This window comes from Schistocerca gregaria, chromosome X (assembly GCF_023897955.1).
Source record: "Schistocerca gregaria isolate iqSchGreg1 chromosome X, iqSchGreg1.2, whole genome shotgun sequence".
NCBI lineage: Eukaryota > Metazoa > Arthropoda > Insecta > Orthoptera > Acrididae > Schistocerca > Schistocerca gregaria.
The window spans coordinates 138361431-138379972 of record NC_064931.1 but is presented as its reverse complement, the minus strand read 5'-3'; the positions used below and the strand labels follow the sequence as shown (position 1 = coordinate 138379972).

Here is an 18542-nt window from a genome sequence, read left to right as displayed (position 1 = left end):
ACGCTAACAGATGATGTTCACCAGGTATTCGCCATACCCACACCCTGCTATCGGATCGTCACATTGTATAACGTGATTCGTCACTCCACACAACGTTTTTCCGCTGTTCAATCGTCCAATGTTTACGCTCCTTACACCAAGCGAGGCGTCGTTTGGCGTTCACCGGCGTGATGTGTGGCTTATGGGCAGCCGCTCGACCATGAAATCCACGTTTTCTCAGCTCCCGCCTAACTGTCATAGTACATGCAGGGGATTCTGATGCAGTTTGTAATTCTTGTGTGACGGTCTGAATTGATGTCTGCCTATTACACATTACGACCGTCTTCAACTGTCGGCGGTCTCTGTCAGTCAACAGACGAAGTCGGCCTGCACGCTTTTGTGCTGTACGTGTCCCTTCACGTTTCCACTTCACTATCACATCGGTAACAGTGGATCTAGGGATGCTTAGGGGTGTGGAAATCTCGCGTACCGGCGTATGACACAAGTGACACCCAATCACCTGATAACTTTCGAAGTCCGTGAGTTCCGCGGAGCGCCCCATTCTTCTCTCTCACGGTGTCTAATAACTTTAGCGGTCGATGATATGGAGTACCTGGTCGTAGGTGGCAGCACAATGCAATTAATATTAAGAACGTATATTTTTGGGGGTGTCCGGATACTTTTGATCACATAGTGCATATCAGTGGAGAGTGCCTAGGACACTTTCCTGACTCATGCCACTTCCTCGTGAGATTGCGCATGAGCTAACGTGTGGATCAACTGCAACAGCAGCAAGAACATTAATTTCCCCCTCTTGTGTCGCCTCTTGTTTCCTTCTATTACACTGTCTAATTGTTGCACTGCCAGTTTCACGTGACTGGTTGAAGAGGTTGATGAATACTTGCCAAGATGGTTGAAGTTTATTGAGATATCTTGTTGTATGCACCATACAAGAACGAACTGTATTCTTTCCACTCTCTCAAAACACCAAGAGCATCTGTCGTGTGGGAACTTTTCAAAATACGATACCTCGTAAACTAGAAGCCTGTACAAGCACCACTGACATTCCAATTTACCCTAATTTTAGTTTCTTAATGTTGGTTCAAACGGCTCTGAGCACCGTGGGACTTAACATTGGAGGTCATCAGTCCCCTAGAACTTAGAACTACTTAAACCTAACTAACCTAAGCACATCACACACATCCATGCCCGAGGCAGAATTCGAACCTGCGACCGTAGCGGTCGCGCGGTTCCAGACTGAAGCGCCTAGAACCGCTCGGCCACCCCGGCCGGCTTTCTTAAGGTTATTAGGCATTGTTCCATTTAGTTTTTTAATGTCAACATACATTGTTACACTTAAAAAAGTAGTATGTGTTTGCACAAAAATACACTTCTAAGTATTATTTCAATTTATTGATTGGCTAATAAAATGAGTCCTTGACTACCAATCCGTTCTGGTTGGTTGGTTAGTTTTTTTGGGGGATAAAGGGACCAAACTACAGAGACAACAGTCCCTATCCATTCTGTGAAAACCGAACGTCAACAGCGCTTTCCATTTCTGCAATATTTGCGGTGCAAGTTTTAGGTGATTCACCCTGTATACTTTTGGATAGCTAAAGTCTCCTGTATTACTTCCCGTGTTGCGTCTTATACTCCCAAATCGACAGTGTAACTAGCTGAAGAAATATTCTATCGGATAAACACCTATATAAACGCCTCAGCGAGTCCGAGGTTAACGACCAAGTAGCAGAGCGTGCGCGGCCTGGGTCAATATTGCAGGCAGCAGCTGTGGCCTGTTACAAGGTAAACACTGGAATGTGGCGCACGCGACCGGGAGCGTAATTCTGGCGTGTTTTCCGGTTCACCGCCAGTGCGGTTGTCTGTCGCCGAGCAGCGGGACTTGGGTAACTTACATTGTGTATGTCAGCAAACTTTTTTTTAAAATTTCGTTATGATTTACTGAACCATACTGCCAAGAGCTTGATACAAATATACAGGGTGTTACAAAAAGGTACGGCCAAACTTTCAGGAAACATTCCTCACACACAAATAAAGAAAAGATGTTATGTGGACATGTGTCCGGAACCGCTTAATTTCCATGTTACAGCTCATTTTAGTCTCGTCAGTATGTACTGTACTTCCTCGATTCACCGGCAGTTGGCCCAATTGAAGGAAGGTAATGTTGACTTCGGTGCTTGTGTTGACATGCGACTCATTGCTCTACAGTACTAACATCAAGCACATCAGTACGTAGCATCAACAGGTTAGTGTTCATCACGAACGTGGTTTTGCAGTCAGTGCAATGTTTACAAATTCGGAGTTGGCAGATGCCCATTTGATGTATGGATTAGCACGGGGCAATAGCCGTGGCGCCTTACGTTTGTATCGAGACAGATTTACAGAACGAAGGTGTCCCGACATGAAGACGTTCGAAGCAATTGATCGGCGTCTTAGGGAGCACGGAACATTCCAGCCTATGAATCGCGACTGGGGAAGACCTAGAACGACGAGGGCACCTGCAATGGACGAGGCAATTCTTCGTGCAGTTGACGATAACCCTAATGTCAGCGTCAGAGAAGTTGTTGCTGTACAAGGTAACGTTTACCCCGTCACTGTATGGAGAGTGCAACTGGAGAACCAGTTGTTTCCGTACCATGTACAGCGTGTGCAGGCACTATGAGCAGCTGATTGGCCTCCACGGGTACACTTCTGCGAATGGTTCATCCAACAATGTGTCAATTCTCATTTCAGTGCAAATGTTCTCTTTACGGATGAGGCTTCATTCAAACGTGATCAAATTGTAAATTTTCACAATCAACATGTGTGGGCTCACGAGAATTCGCAGGCAATTGTGCAATCACGTCATCAACACAGATTTTCTGTGAACGTTTGGGCAGGAATTGTTGGTGATCTCATGATTGGGCCCCATGTTCTTCCACCTACGTTCAATGGAGCACGTTATCATGATATGATACGGGATACTCTATCTGTGTTGCTAGAACATGTACCTTTAGAAGTACGACACAACATGTGGTTCATGCACGATGGAGCTCCTGCACATTTCAGTCGAAGTGTTCGTACGCTTCTCAACAACAGATTCGGTGACCGATGGATTGGTAGAGGCGGACCAATTCCATGGTCTCCACGCTCTCCTGATCTCAACCCTCTTGGTTTTCATTTATGGGGGAATTTGAAAGCTCTTGTCTACGCAACCCTGGTACCAAATGTAGAGACTCTTCGTGATCGTATTATGGACGGCTGTGATACAATACGCCATTCTCCAGGGCTGCATCAGGGATTCCATGCGACGGAGAGTGAATGCATGTATTCTCGCTAACGGAGGACATTTTGAACATTTCCTGTAACAAAGTGTTTGAAGTCACGCTGGTACGTTCTGTTGCTGTGTGTTTCCATTCCATGATTAATGTGATTTGAAGAGAAGTAATAAAATGGGCTCTAACATGGAGAGTAAGCGTTTCCGGACACATGTCCACATAACATATTTTCTTTCTTTGTGTGTGAGGAATGTTTCCTGAAAGTTTGGCAGTACCTTTTTGTATCACCCTCTATAATCAGATGTACATATGAATTACAATAGAGCCGGCCGGTGTGGCCGAGCGGTTCTAGGCGCTACAGTCTGGAACCGCGCGACCGCTACGGTCTCAGGTTCGAATCCTGCCTCGGGCATGGATGTGTGTGAACCATTTTTGAATTACAATACAAATAGTTTGAACAATGATATAAAATTATTTTGCTATGTCCGCCTAAGTACAGTAGTTACAGCTAATGAATTTTGACGTTACAGATATGGACAAAATGTGATATAAAAATAATTCAGCAGAGACACGGAAGTGCATGTCTGGTGTTTAGAGCATTTATGCAACGACATACTGACACGTTACTACACTGTTCAAAGGAATTTAGGGAACATGTGTATCAACGTCTGGTATGTTAAATCTATTTCGATGCAGGCTATACCTTTGTTCTAATTGACATGTTCCACATCCACGAGGATCTCCTCAGCACGGATCTATGGAAGTAAAAACTAATCTAATCTAATCTAATCTTGTGCTCCGGCTAGCCGCTCGGCCTAACGCGTTGCTTCCTGAACGGGAAGGCATGCCGGTCCCCGGCACGAATCCGCCCGGCGGATTAGTGTCGAGGTCCGGTGTGCCGGCCAGTCTGTGGGATGGTTTTTAAGGCGGTTTGGTGAAAGCGGGCTGGTTCCCCTTATTCCGCTTCAGTTACACTGTGTCGGCGATTGCTGCGCAACCACTGTCTCCACTGACGCGCACACCATACTTACTCTACCATGCAAACATTTGGGGTTACACTCGTCTGGTATGCGACATTCCTGGGGGGGAGGGGCGGAGGGGGGGAAGATCCATCGTGAGCCGAACTGCACAGTAACCCTGGGTTCGGTGTGGGGCGGTGGTAGGGTGGGTGGACTGATATGGTCTGTTGTGGAGTTGTGTACCACTGAGGGTTACGGTTGGACGAAGCCTCTCCGTCGTTTCTAGGTCCCCGGTTCAATACGCAATACACACATCATCTGTGGTCGTATTGCATGGCTTTAGACTTTCGCTTTCAATGTAGGCAACAATTAAAATCATTTGTCTCCTACTGACTGTGTTATACACTACAGCGAGACGTGACCCTTCAGGAAGAAATGAGTACCGGTGTCCCAGTGTTTTCTAGAGAGGTACACAGATGTCGGTTGTCATTTGTAGACATTGTATTCTACCAAGCACATGCAATGTGACATCTTAATGCAATGCACATTGAAAGTTGGGCCTGTTTTATTAACAGAAGATGGACTTTCGGTCGTGTTGCTTCAGATGCCAATGCCTCTCCGTGTGTCATCTATAGGTTAAGGACACGTTACAGGGAGACAGGTCAGCACACAAGGCGAGCTGGACAAGGTCGCCAACGCAGTACAGCCCCACGTGAAGACCGATATCTGATCATCTCTGCGTTGTGCCATCGTACGGATATCGCCAGAGCACTGCAGAGGGACCAATTGGACCGCTGTGTCCGAACGGACTGTAATGAACGGGCTCCGAGAAAGGACCTCACAGCCCAGATGCCCTTTTCGAATGCCTCGCTTTACATGACAACATCTTGCAGCTCGCCTTCAGTTCTGTCGTTCCCATGTCAGCTGAAAACTCAGTCACTGGCGAAACGTGTCATTCACAGGCGAGTCCAGATATCATATGACGCAAGGTCGTGTGCGGAGTCCCGTAGCGAGCGGAACCTGACAAATGTTATACGGAAAATTTACAGATTTCCAAAGTTGTAGGGAAGCTTCGTTGTTGACCGCCACATTCATCTTGTCCTTGTCCAAGGTCACCTTACCGCCAGACAATACATAGAACAGAACCTTTTGGACTATGTGGTTGCTGCAGCATTCAGTGGTGGGCCTGAATTCCTTCTAATGCAGTGGTTACCAACCTGGGGTAATTACTCCCTGAGGGGTAGAATCTAACTTTCTGAGGGGTGAAAACAAAAGAGGTCAGTTGTGTTTCGGTTACGAAATTAACTTATTTTTACTATATCTTTACAGTTATCAATATTTCGTAAGACTGTAATACTCATTTCATAAGTTACTAAAAACTACATTTTTTCAAACAATAGCATTAACGCATGACACACAGTGAGGTGGACGTTACAGCTTGAAAAACGAATGTATGAAGAATATCTTCCTCACACAGTCCATCCACACCTACTTTGTGCCACGCATTTTTGATAGTAAAATTGAGGCATATACGTCACATATGCATAAGTATCTCATGAAAATGCCTTCTCTCAGTTGGAGGAAGTTTCAGAAAAGACCAAAAATTACTTCACCATTCACTTCGCAACAGTAAATAAACAAATTGACAGCACAACACAACAGTTAAGTATCTAATGGCTACTATACTCCTGTAGGACGTACATCTTATTATTATTAATATTATTATTATTAGTGGCAGAAGCGAGACACAAAGGATTGGCACCCGAGTTCTTCCAATTTCTGACGGTTCACAATTAAAGAGTCCAGTAATCAAGTGATTTTCAAAAACAATAGACCAAAGTATACTACATACATGGTTTTAAGTGGGTGTGCAGGGTGTGGGCGAAGTGAGCGTCGCTAGGGACAGGAGTGATGCAGAGAAAGCATGTTTTGTAACAAATGTCTATCCTCACTGTGAATAGTTATTTTTCTTTTCTGAGGTTCAAATGGCTCTGAGCACTATGGGACTTAACATCTATGGTCATCACTCCCCTAGAACTCAGAACTACTTAAACCTAACTAACCTGAGGACAGCACACAACACCCAGTCATCACGAGGCAGAGAAAATCCCTGACCCCGCCGGGAATCGAACCCGGTAACCCGGGCGTGGGAAGCGAGAACGCTACTGCACGACCACGAGCTGCGGACTTTCTTTTCTGAGGAGTTGCAGGTGCGATGCACTGGGAATTGCTTCATCAGTTATAAAAGAAATTCGTTAGAAATACGCAGTACCTAGTCTTTCATTGACTCATTACCTGAAAAACCAAATATCATTTATCTTTCATCATTTTAAAAATCGAAGTTTTCAAAGAAATTATGTTTTCATTCTAAAGTTTAATTAGGCGTTTATATTGATGATGGTGGGGAAAAGGGGGAGCTGCTACTAACTAATATCTGAGCGCAGTCGGGGTATGGTGTCAGAAAGGTCAGGAACAACTGTTCTAATGCCAGGGCATAAGTGGAGGGCGTGAAAAGTATCTTGCGAAGCCTAGACGCGACCGGCGATGAGTCCTGACCTTAGCTTCATCTTGCGTATATGGAACATTCTTGTGTTCGTGATCGTCCTGTTTCACCACGGACTATCCAAGAACTCTCATGGGCTCTCGTTGAAGAATGGAAATGGATACATCTACATCTACATACGCAGCAAGCCATCATACGGTGTGTGGTGGAGGGTACCCTGTAGCAATATTAGTCGTTTCCTTTCCTGTTCCGCTCGCAGAAAACGCGAGGGAAAAACGACTGACTGTATGCTTCCGTATGAACCCTAATTTTTCGTATCTTATCTTCGTGGTCCTAACGTGAAATGTGTCATGGCGGCAGTAGGTCGCGTGATCTCCGTAGACTCACAATGATCATGCCACGTAGGTGTAGGGCAGCGGTTAACGCTCACGGATGGCATAAGCGTTAAGCGTTATTGAATCTCTCAAACTCCAACAAAAAGCACCGAGAATGGTGGAATGAATTATTGTTTCCATTTTGTTTTCGACACATGTCGGACATTTTAGTTCTTCTTATGTAAACAATCTAGGATGTAATTATGTGTACTTAATTTGTGAAAGATAAAGACATAATTTCGCCGGCCCTTGTGGCCGAGCGGTTCTAGGCGCTACAATCTGGAACCGCGCGACCGCTACGGTCGCAGGTTCGAATCCTGCCTCGGACATGAATGTGTGTGACGTCCTTAGGTAAGTTAGGTTTAAGTAGTTCTAAGTTCTAGGGGACTGATGACCTCAGATGTTAAACGGAAAAAGTGGTCAAACTAATACATTCATATTTCTTTACATACTACACGAATATGTAATAAAAAATAGGGGTTCCTATTTTTAAAAACGTAATTGATATCCGTTTGACCTATGGCAGCGCCATCTAGTGGGCCAACATTGCACCATCTGGTTTCCCCCTTCAAGCTGGACGAGTTTCGTTCTTTGTACTTTTTCGTTTGATAGTTATTTCGTGAGATATTTGGCCCAGTCTCTATCAATGGACCACGCTGTATACACTACTGGAAAATAAAAATGGAACACTTTGACTCAAGATACTAAGGTGTTTCATATTTGCCCAGGACACTACGAGAGGATAGTTAATGCAATGATCAAAAGTGCAGCAATGGGAGCAAACAAGGAACTGCGTTACTAGCCGTGGCATGTTGCAAGCTTCACGTCAGTTGCTCACCTCTAGAGCCAGCAGCAGCCAGTTTGATATGGTACATGGAGCTCTGTCTATGCCGCCAACATTGTCGTTATGCCACAACAGCGTGGATGTGACTTCTTTTTGCGATTGGTGGAATTTGAGTGAGGGTGTATGGTGGGTCTGCGGGAGACTGGGTGGTCGTGCTGCAGAACTTTGTAAAAAATGAGAGGCGTCCACAAAGCATCAATGTTGTTGCCAGTGATGTACATGTTTATCAGCCTGGGTCTATTCAGATTCATACCAAGACTGTCGCATCTTGCAAAGCAGCGTATTGGACTGCACTGTGACTTCACAACAACTTAGGGTCTCTGTTGCTCCAGCAATATCAGCGAGGCCCACTTGCAACTGTCTCTGTGAAGCAGGGCTACGATCGTGCACGCCATTAGGGCAGCTTCCTCTCATTCCCCAACATCATACAGCCCACCTCCAGTGGTGTCATGGTGGGCTGTGGTGGGAGGATGAATGGAGACATTTTGTCTTCAGTGATGAGTCACCTCTTCCTTGATGCCAATAATGGTCATCTCTGTGCATGCCGTTGTGGAGGTAAGCACCAATTCTTGAGTGTCTACGACAGTGACATGAAGGGCCAACACCCAGCATCATGGTGTAGGGAACTATATCTTGCAATGGCTGTTCTCTTCTGCTGAATGTAGAGGGGATATTGAACAGTGCACAGTACATCCGAAACATCATTCAGCCTGCAGTGCTCCCGTTCATGCACAAACAAGGCTACGTGTTTCTCCAGTGCACTTCTACATGTATCCTGCGCCACCCAAGGTGTATACCAACTACTGTGGTCAGAACGATCCCCAGATCTGATGCCCATTTAGCACGTATGAGCTTGGATGAAACGTCATCTTGTGCAGTCTGCCCAGTTGAGGCACCAGGTGGAAATTGCATGGCAAGCCTTTCAGCAAGACTACATTCGTCACCTCTCCGATCATCTCCATGGGAGAATTGCAGCCTGCTTTGCTGCAAAAGGAAAGAGGAAAGTGAGTGTGTGTGAAATCTTATGGGACTTAACTGCTAAAGTCATCAGCCCCTACGCTTACACACTACTTAACCTAAATTATCCTAAGGACAAACACACACACCCATGCCCAAGGGCGGACTCGAACCTCCGCCGGGACCAGCCGCACAGTCCATGACTGCAGCGCCTGAGACCGCTCGGCTAATCCCGCGCGGCAAAAAAGGAAAGTGTCCAGGGTTCTGGAATTGACATTTTGTATGCCCTGTTGATTGTACTCAGATCAGTACGACTCTGTCGGTTAAATTTTTTTTGTGTGTGTGTGTGTGTGTGCTCCCTGAACAATGTACCAGTAAAACTTCCTTCTTCTGGGTCGACAAATTCTTGGTGTTCTTTTTTTCATTTCCCAGTAGTGTAGTAAAAACGGGCTCTGTATTTTTGAGGATCTTCGTGGCACAATAAAACAGGAGCACTTGCTGGAAGGGGCATCTTCAGTTTTAGGAGGTTTTGCAGTGAATGGTTTTGCTGTGCCTCACAGAAATTCCAGAACAACAGCATGTGGTTCACATCCCCTTCTTCTTTCTTCTAACAGGCGCAGAATGAGTGTTGTCTTTGATGTCTGTTCAATATAAGTGAGAATGAGTTGAACCATGACTAGTACTTATTCTTACCGAGGTAATTTTCAGCTTCCTGCTTGCCTGAAATTTTCGAAAGGAGTGAAGTTTCTAATTACTGGTTGTGTGACAGTGTACTATTTATCTTTATGACAGATATCTAGGCGCCAAATCTCTGCCCATTCTTCTTTGGCCAGTTTCCGTACCCATCGTATGGAAGTTTCCACAACGGAATGACGGCAATGAAAATTTGTGCCGGACCTATACTCGAACCCGGATTTCCCGGTTATCGCGAGCGCTCGCCTTACCATTAGGCTATCCGAACACGCTTCACAACCACACCCAAACTTCCATATGTCGTCAACCATGTATCTACAATCTACATTCCGACATGTATTATGCATATTCTCGCAAAGGGCAGACATTTAATTGAATAAATACGATATTGCAGTGCAGTCTTCTGAATAGCACATCCGCGCGGGATTAGCCGAGCGGCCTAGGCGCTGCAGTCATGGACTGTGCGGCTGGTCCCGGCGGAGGTCCTTAGGATAATTTAGGTTAAATAGTGTGTAAGCTTTTGATAGTGTGTAAGCTTCTGATAGCACAAACACTGCAGTATCGTTTTCATTCGCCGACACCATGCAAGCGACTTTCAATTAAATGTCATTAATGTACGAATACAGGTTGTAGACATATGGTTGACGATGTGTGGAGGTTTGGACCTGACCGTGGAACGTGATCGAATAGCCTAATTGTAAGGCGACCGCTCGGAAAATATGGATTCGAGTTCCGGTCCGGCACAAATTTTCATAGTCGTCATTCCATTTTACAGTTGATGGTCTTCCACACTCGCAGCGGCGAATACATTCCATATATTTCATAACGGGTGTAGTTGCCGCAGTCCATGGTCCTTCGGACATGCATTCATGTCCGAAGGATGCATCGTACTTCTGAAAAACTCAGGCACTGCAATATCGTTATTGTTAATCGACACTGAAATATTAATCAAAGCCAATTTCATATTCAGTACTTGTTTCAGGTATTGGAGTTATAGATATGGAATCTTGGCGTCCAGTGTGGAAACAGTTGTTTGGTGCTTATGCACCATATCCGGAATTTTCTAGAAAATTGGTGAGGGCCCAACATCCATTCTGGAGCAAAGCAAGCGTAGAGAAAGCGGTAAGAATTGCCTTCTCTTGTACGTGATCTTATGTTTCAAGTGTTCTTCAAACATAAACACTCATTTTCTTAAAATATAAAATATCTTCTAAATAATTTTTATTAAAGATAGAGCTCTGTGATTTACCATTTCTGGAATATTTAAAAAAATTGCTCTTTGAAGCAGGCAAGACATGATTTTGAAAAGGGAGCTCGCGAATTTATGGAGACAACACTAGAACTGGCGAGGCAGCAGCGACCATTGGCTCAGTGGGGGTATTACGCATACCCATACTGCTTCAACTACAGAGAGCAGAACTGTTCTCGTGATGTGGAAAAGCAGAATGATGGGTAAGACACACTATCTGTTTACACATAGTGCAGAAAAGATTAATCTCATCACAGTCAACTCATTAGTGATATTAAATCTATAATTACATTTATTGTGGCTACAAAACTTGACAGCCACTCTCTAACAAGCTAGAGAGGTTTCGGTGGTAGCTTAAGCAAAGGAAGTTAGTTGCTGGTTAATTTCATGTTACATGGATTATTAGCAGCAATAATCACAATGATGTGGAATGAGTCATTTTACACTCATATAACACATTCATTTTTAAATATGGATACATGATGACCTTTAAAAATTTATTTTTAATACAGATGTGAGTTAGTATTATTACCCACTACATTTAACACATTTAAAAAATTGAATTTTTCTGTGTAATAGAAGGAGTTGTGAAGGATAAAATTTTTCAGTTTGATTTGAAATTTAACTTTACTGTCTGCCATTTTACATCACTGGTTAAGTGATCAAAAGTTTTGTTGTAGCGTACTGAGCCTCTTTTTCCAGAGTACTGAATGTCATTTTTTTTCTTCTGTTATTATGAATATAGGGTGTAGCAGCAGTCAGAATTCCATGACTCCTTAAACAGATGTCTACAAGATGCTCAGGGGTGAGCATGACATGTTATTATTACAGCATTTTTCTGAGCAATCAAAACCTTCTACCTTAAAGATGAGTTACCCCAGAACATTATTTCATACGCCAGTAGTGAATGAAAATACGCAAAACATGTCGACTTATTGATTTGTCTCTCCCCAAGGTTTGGAATGATTCGAAGTGCAAATGCGGCTTAACTAAGTTGTTATATATATATCCGAATTGAAAATGCGGCTGAACTAAGTTATATATATATATATATATATATATATATATATATATATATATATATATATATATATGACTACAATAATAATCACAAAGTTATTGTCGGTGCAGGCCACTGTCAGATATATATATATATATATATATATATATATATATATATATATATATATATATATATATATATATATAACTTGAATATATATCTGACTTGAATTAAAATTAAATAAAAAATAAAGATACCCAAAAAGTCTAAACTTGAACTCAATTCCTCGCTAATATGAGCTGTGTTGCCACTACATCCAGTCCATATGGGAGATTTAGATCTCCTGACACCTCAATGAATTTTTACTTAAAATTTTAAAGTTTCCACGCTAGTTGTTACTTCCTCACCGTGTGTTACAGTTCTCATTGGTATAGTACTTCTGCATGTGCAGAACTGAATATGTTGTATCTTTTTTAACCTGAGAGTGAGACCATTCGCAGAAAACCGCCCTATAATACTTTTAAGAACATAATTTTCCATTTCTTCTGTTGCTGTATGTATGTTTCGCTCGCTTACAATTGTAATGCCATCAGCAAAAAGAACTACTGCTTACTGTATTTTAGACGGGAGGTCTTTTACATAGGCTATATGAGAAACAATGATAGATCTAGGAGTGACCCCATAAATGATTTCTTCGCAGTTAGAGGAATATTCCCTGCTTACATTGGCTGAATTTTCAAGTACAACTCTCCGCGGTCATCCAGTTCATACATGATCATCCAAATTTATATTTTCCGTGGATACCCTAACGCCTTTAAAACGATGGTTTGTGCTCTCACAATCGTAAATGCATAGGCCTCTACGAAAATTGTTCATCTAAAAGATGGTACAGGCTCGTTTATTTCATTCATCAGTTCTGATTTGGGGATTCCATGGTTTCTCTAAATCAGTGCACTATTGGGACAACTTCTCCCATCCTTATCCAGTACTAACAATTGTAAAATGAAGCAACACTAATGCTGTATGTATATTATTATTGTTTTCATTCACACATTTCATAGTTTCACTTTTCCTAGTTTCGTTTTGTTCTTTTTGAACAAGTTTAATCTCTCTCATGGCGTGTTCTATGACACTGTGACACTGGCTCAGGTGCCCAATTGAATTAAAATTAAATAAAAAATAAAGATACCCAAAAAGTCTAAACTTGAACTCAGTTCCTCGCTAATATGAGCTGTGTTGCCACTACATCCAGTCCATATGTGAGATTTAGATCTCCTGACACCTCAATGAATGTCTTTGTTCATCTGACACATGACTGTGAGGTCTGCAGACCTCTTGGACTGTTTCACTGAGTGAAACGAATAGTCAAAACACGGTATCTGACGTCCAAGCCATGCAAGGGGCCTGCAATGTAATGAATATGTCAAGGCGATTTCTCTCAATAAGCAGGCGCTCCTGGCATGTAACAGATTTTCATGAGTCACGACATATCCATTAAATTGCAGATTCAGCATTCTGAGCGTATTTCACTGATATATTTTCATGACTACATTTCCATCGATTTCATCCCTATTTTCTCCATTCATTTCATGTCAATGGATTTAATTCAAGTTATATATATATATATATATATATATATATATATATATATATATATATATATATATATATATATATATCGTTTCAGGATAAGCCGGGATACTCCATTATATCCATTCCTCTGATAACCCTGTGTTTGTTTCGCAGCAATAGCAGGAAGTATCAGTAACAATGAAACTTAGTGTTCCCCGTACATAAACATCGCCTGCTCTAGGGAATAGTTTTAAAGCAGTCTCACCTTACCATTTTACTTGTTTCCATTGATCAGCAGTCCAAATTTTGTGCTTTTTGCATCACATAAATTCATCTTTGCGTTCATCTGGTTTGCAACTTTTTTTTTACTGTTCTGTTTCTACGAATATGTTTAGTTTTTCTTCTATTATTACGCTAATTTCCATATTAAGTAACGTGACACGCTGCAGTAGCTCCGTCACTAATGTCCTCTTCGTCGACGGGACGTTCAACCATAATTTTTCTTTCTGACCCTCTTTTTGCAGTATATCTAGATACGCCTAGTAGATTTCTTCCTGTTATCACTGATGCACTAATTGTCTTCGTTTCGATTGTATGTTATCGGTATTAATCTATAAAGCCAGACACAGCAGCAAATGAGCACAACAATCATCACAGAGTTATTGTCGATCCAGGCCACTGCCAGAGATGTCGTAACACAAACACGAACGTCAATGATCTCTGTACTATTGGATCGATCGTGTCGTTCTTACAGTGCCACGATGTGATTTTATTAGTATAAAATACACCACATTACATTACAATACATAATACACAGTAACAAGACTGATATACTACCCAGTGATGTACTTATCAACTTTGTCAAGGATCGTCTGTTAGTGATGAAGTAAGACTTCTATGCCTCTCCTGTAGAAATGTTGTGGTTCCGAGTTGAAGAGATTTGTTATCCAGTTGCTAACCGAAGTTTAATCGTGCAACACTTGTCTCTGAATGTTGTTAGAGAGAAACCAGAAAGTATGATAACCAAATGGGGCTAAGCCTGGTGAATATGTAGGGTGAGGAAGTGGCTGCCAAACATATTCAGCAATCGTATCTGTGGTGATTCTGACTGTGTGCGGGTGTGCATTAAAGTGGAGTAACAAGACAGATTTATCAGATGTTTTATTATCAGTACAGTCACCGTGTCGTCTTTGCTGTTCAGTACACGCAATTCATGATGAAAACTGCCATTTTAGGTTCACCAAACGCACAACATTACTTTTTGAAGTTGACCACCACCCTTTGCACGTCGTGCTGGTTTTTTCGATGGGCAGAGCCATTCATCGCCTCTTCTTTGAGTTAATATAGAGGTTACCTTCCTCGTCGCCCCTAACAATGCTCCCAAGGAATGGATTGTACCTATACCAGGCCAAACGACAATGGATCTGGGGAGACGAACGTATGGATATTCGCTGCTCATTTCTGCTGGTTGCACCAACGGCGCCCATACGATAGTTTGTTGGAAGGGGGAGGCTAGAACCGTCGGTACTGAGTATTCTTAATATTTAGGAAGACGGATGGCGACTTGTAAGTAGCCATGAAAAAGTCCCAGTTCCGACCCTGTTAGAAAACTGCTTCATAACGTATTTTAAACCATTTTCTTGAATGAAAAACACCTGACTATACCTTTTTCTCATTTTTCTTGTTCCCAGGAATGGGCGTCCTTGGGTATCACTTAACACATGTGGTGCCGATTTACCCAATTTTTGCATCTTACCCAGCAGTAAAGGAAACAAAAGAAAAATTCGGAGTAGGTATTAAAATCCATGGAGAAGAAATAAAAACTTTGAGGTTCGCCGATGACATTGTAATTCTGTCAGAGACAGCAAAGGACTTGGAAGAGCAGTTGAATGGAATGGACAGTGTCTTGAAAGGAGGATATAAGATGAACATCAACAAAAGCAAAACGAGAATAATGGAATGTAGTCGAATTAAGTCGGGTGCTGCTGAGGGAATTAGATTAGGAAATGAGACACTTAAAGTACTAAAGGAGTTTTGCTATTTAGGGAGCAAAATAACTGATGATGGCCGAAATAGAGAGGATATAAAATGTAGACTGGCAATGACAAGGAAAGCGTTTCTGAAGAAGAGAAATTTGTTAACATCGAGTATATATTTAGGTGTCAGGAAGTCATTTCTGAAAGTATTTGTATGGAGTGTAGCCATGTATGGAAGTGAAACATGGACGATAAATAGTTTAGACAAGAAGAGAAAAGAAGCTTTCGAAATGTGGTGCTACAGAAGAATGCTGAAGATTAGATGGGTAGATCACGTAACTAATGAGGAAGTACTGAGTAGGATTGGGGAGAAGAGAAGTTTCTATCACATCTTGACCAGAAGAAGGGATCGGTTGGTAGGACATGTTTTGAGGCATCAAGGGATCACCAGTTTAGTATTGGAGGGCAGTGTGGAGGGTAAAAATCGTAGAGGGAGACCAAGAGATGAATACACTAAGCAGATTAAGAAGGATGTAGGTTGCAGTAAGTACTGGGAGATGAAGAAGCTTGCACAGGATAGAGTAGCATGGAGAGCTGCATCAAACAAGTCTCAGGACTGAAGACCACAACAACACAACAACAACAACCCAATGACGGCACCGACCCAATATTTAGATGCCTCTGAGCATAGAATTCTAGCGTGCCTACAGATTCGTCTAGTCTTCATCGTCAGTCATATTACGTGTAGGCATAAAGTTTCAGTTGATCTCCAGATGATCAAGAGTTAATTACTTCTTTCTCGTTATAAGCGTTATGTAATTTACTGTAACGACATCTGAAGTAGGAGACTATATGAACAGCATAACACTGCAATACTGCATTAGAAGACGCACACATATCCAGAATAATTCCTTCCTTCGAATAAACTACTAATTTTGCAATTACTTGTGCGGTTTTGTTCCTGCAGGTTGTTACAGAAAACGGATTGCACCAAATACGCTTCGTGCATTTTGTATCTTTAGTGTGAATATCCCGAGGGAAAATGGCAGGAATTTGCAATATTATCCCCTACATCTGAAGTAGGAGACTATATGAACAGCATAACACTGCAATACTGCATTAGAAGACGCCCACATATCCAGAATAATTCCTTCCTTCGAATAAACTACTAATTTTGTAATTACTTGTGCGGTTTTGTTCCTGCAGGTTGTTACAGAAAACGGATTGCACCAAATACGCTTCGTGCATTTTGTATCTTTAGTGTGAATATCCCGAGGGAAAATGGCAGGAATTTGCAATATTATCCCCTACATTCGTTGTCTGTCACCTTTTACATGAACGCTATGTGATCAAAATTATCCGGACACCTGGCTGAAAATGACTTACAAGTTCGTGGCGCCCTCCATCGGTAATGCTGGAATTCAATATGGTGTTGGCCCACCCTTAGCCTTGATGACAGCTTCCACTCTCGTAGGCATACGTTCAGTCACGTGCTGGAAGGTTTCTTGGAGAATGACAACCCATTCTGCACGGAGTGCTGCACTGAGAAGAGGTATCGATGTCGGTCGGTGAGGCCTTGCACGAAGTTGGCGTTCCTAAACATCCCAAAGGTGTTCTATACGATTCAAGTCATGACTCTGTGCAGGCTAGTCCGTTACAAGGATGTTATTGTCGTGTAATCACTCCCCCACAGGCCGTGCATTATGAACAAGTGCTCGATCGTGTTGAAAGATGCAATCGCCATCGCCGAATTGCTCTTCAACAGGAAGAAGCAAGAAGGTGCTTAAAACATCATTGTAGGCCTGTGCAGTGATAGTGCCAACAAGGGATGCAAACCCCCTACATGAAAAACACAACCACACCATAACACCACCACCTCCGAATTTTACTGTTGACACTACACACACTGGCAGATGACGTTCACCGGGCATTCGCCACACCCACACCCTGCCAAGGGATCACCACATTGTGTACCGTGATTCGATACTCCACACAACGTTTTTCCACTGTTCAGTCGTCCAATATTTACGCTCCTTACACAAAGTGAGGTGTCGTTTGGTATTTACCGGCGTGATGTGTGGTTTATGAACAGCCGCTCGACCGTGAAATCGAAGTTTTCTCACCTCCTGCATAACTGTCATAGTACTTGCAGTGCATCCTGATGCAGTTTGGAATTCTTGTGTGATGGTCTGGATAGATTTCTGCCTATTACACATTACGACCCTCTTCTACTGTCGGCAGTCGCTGTCAGTCAACAGACGAGGTCGGCCTGTACGCTTTTGTGTTGTACGTGTCCCTTCACGTTTCCACTTCACTATCACATCGGAAACAGTGGACCTATGGATGTTTAGGAGTGTGGAAATCTCGCGTACAGACATATGACACAAGTGACACCCAATCACCTGACCACGTTCGAAGTCCGTGAGTTCCGCGGAGCGCCCCATTCTGCTCTCTCACGATGTCTAATGACTACTGAGGTCGCTTATATGGAGTACCTGGCAGCACAATATACCTAATACGAAAATGTATGTTTTTGGGGGTGTCCGGATACTTTTAATCGCATAGTGTATATCTGTTGTGAAGATACACCTCATGTAGTATTCAAAAACGCAGATATATTTCTGAAGATTCAGTATTTAATGTATTGCTGAGAGAAAGACACCGTAGCATTTACTGTACGTGTTTCTATGACACTAAGTCGTAACACATATTGATCAGCGAAAACAGAATTACCACTGCCCACCGCGAGGTTGGATGCCGTCTGCTGACGATGCGGGCAGATAGCGCCATATGAGAAATATGTAAGCGCAGCAGAAGCGGAGGGGGATAGCCCTACCGAAGATATGGTCTGCAAATGGGGAAATACACTGATATAATCGACTTTTTCAAAGGAAAGATTGCCGGCCATGGTGGCCGAGCGATTCTAGGCGCTTCGGTCTGGAACCGCGTGACCGCTACGATCGCAGGTTCGAATCTTGTCTCGGGCATGGATGTGTGTGATGTCCTTAGGTTAGTTAGGTTAAAGTAGTTCTAAGTTCTAGGGCACTGATGACCTCAGATGTTAAGTCCCATAGTGCTCAGAGCCATTTGAACTATTTGGAAGGAAAGATTATTACTAGGCAAAGCCTGTGAATGAGTATCTCGAAAACGGTAAAGCT

At 42.8% G+C, this 18542-nt stretch overlaps 1 protein-coding gene across 2 annotated transcripts in view; it reads left to right on the top strand.

The window, feature by feature from the left end:
• LOC126298389 (hyaluronidase B-like) overlaps positions 1 to 18542 on the top strand; it is a 183490-nt gene that overhangs the window by 127242 nt on the left and 37706 nt on the right. Inside the window, exons 3-4 of one of the 2 annotated variants that reach the window (XM_049989696.1) lie at positions 10567 to 10706; positions 10873 to 11036. In XM_049989696.1, the coding sequence (XP_049845653.1) occupies positions 10567 to 10706; positions 10873 to 11036 (304 nt within the window). Of the gene's footprint in view, positions 1 to 10566; positions 10707 to 10869; positions 11037 to 18542 lie in introns of both variants that reach the window. The other variant, XM_049989695.1, reaches the window with a different exon arrangement.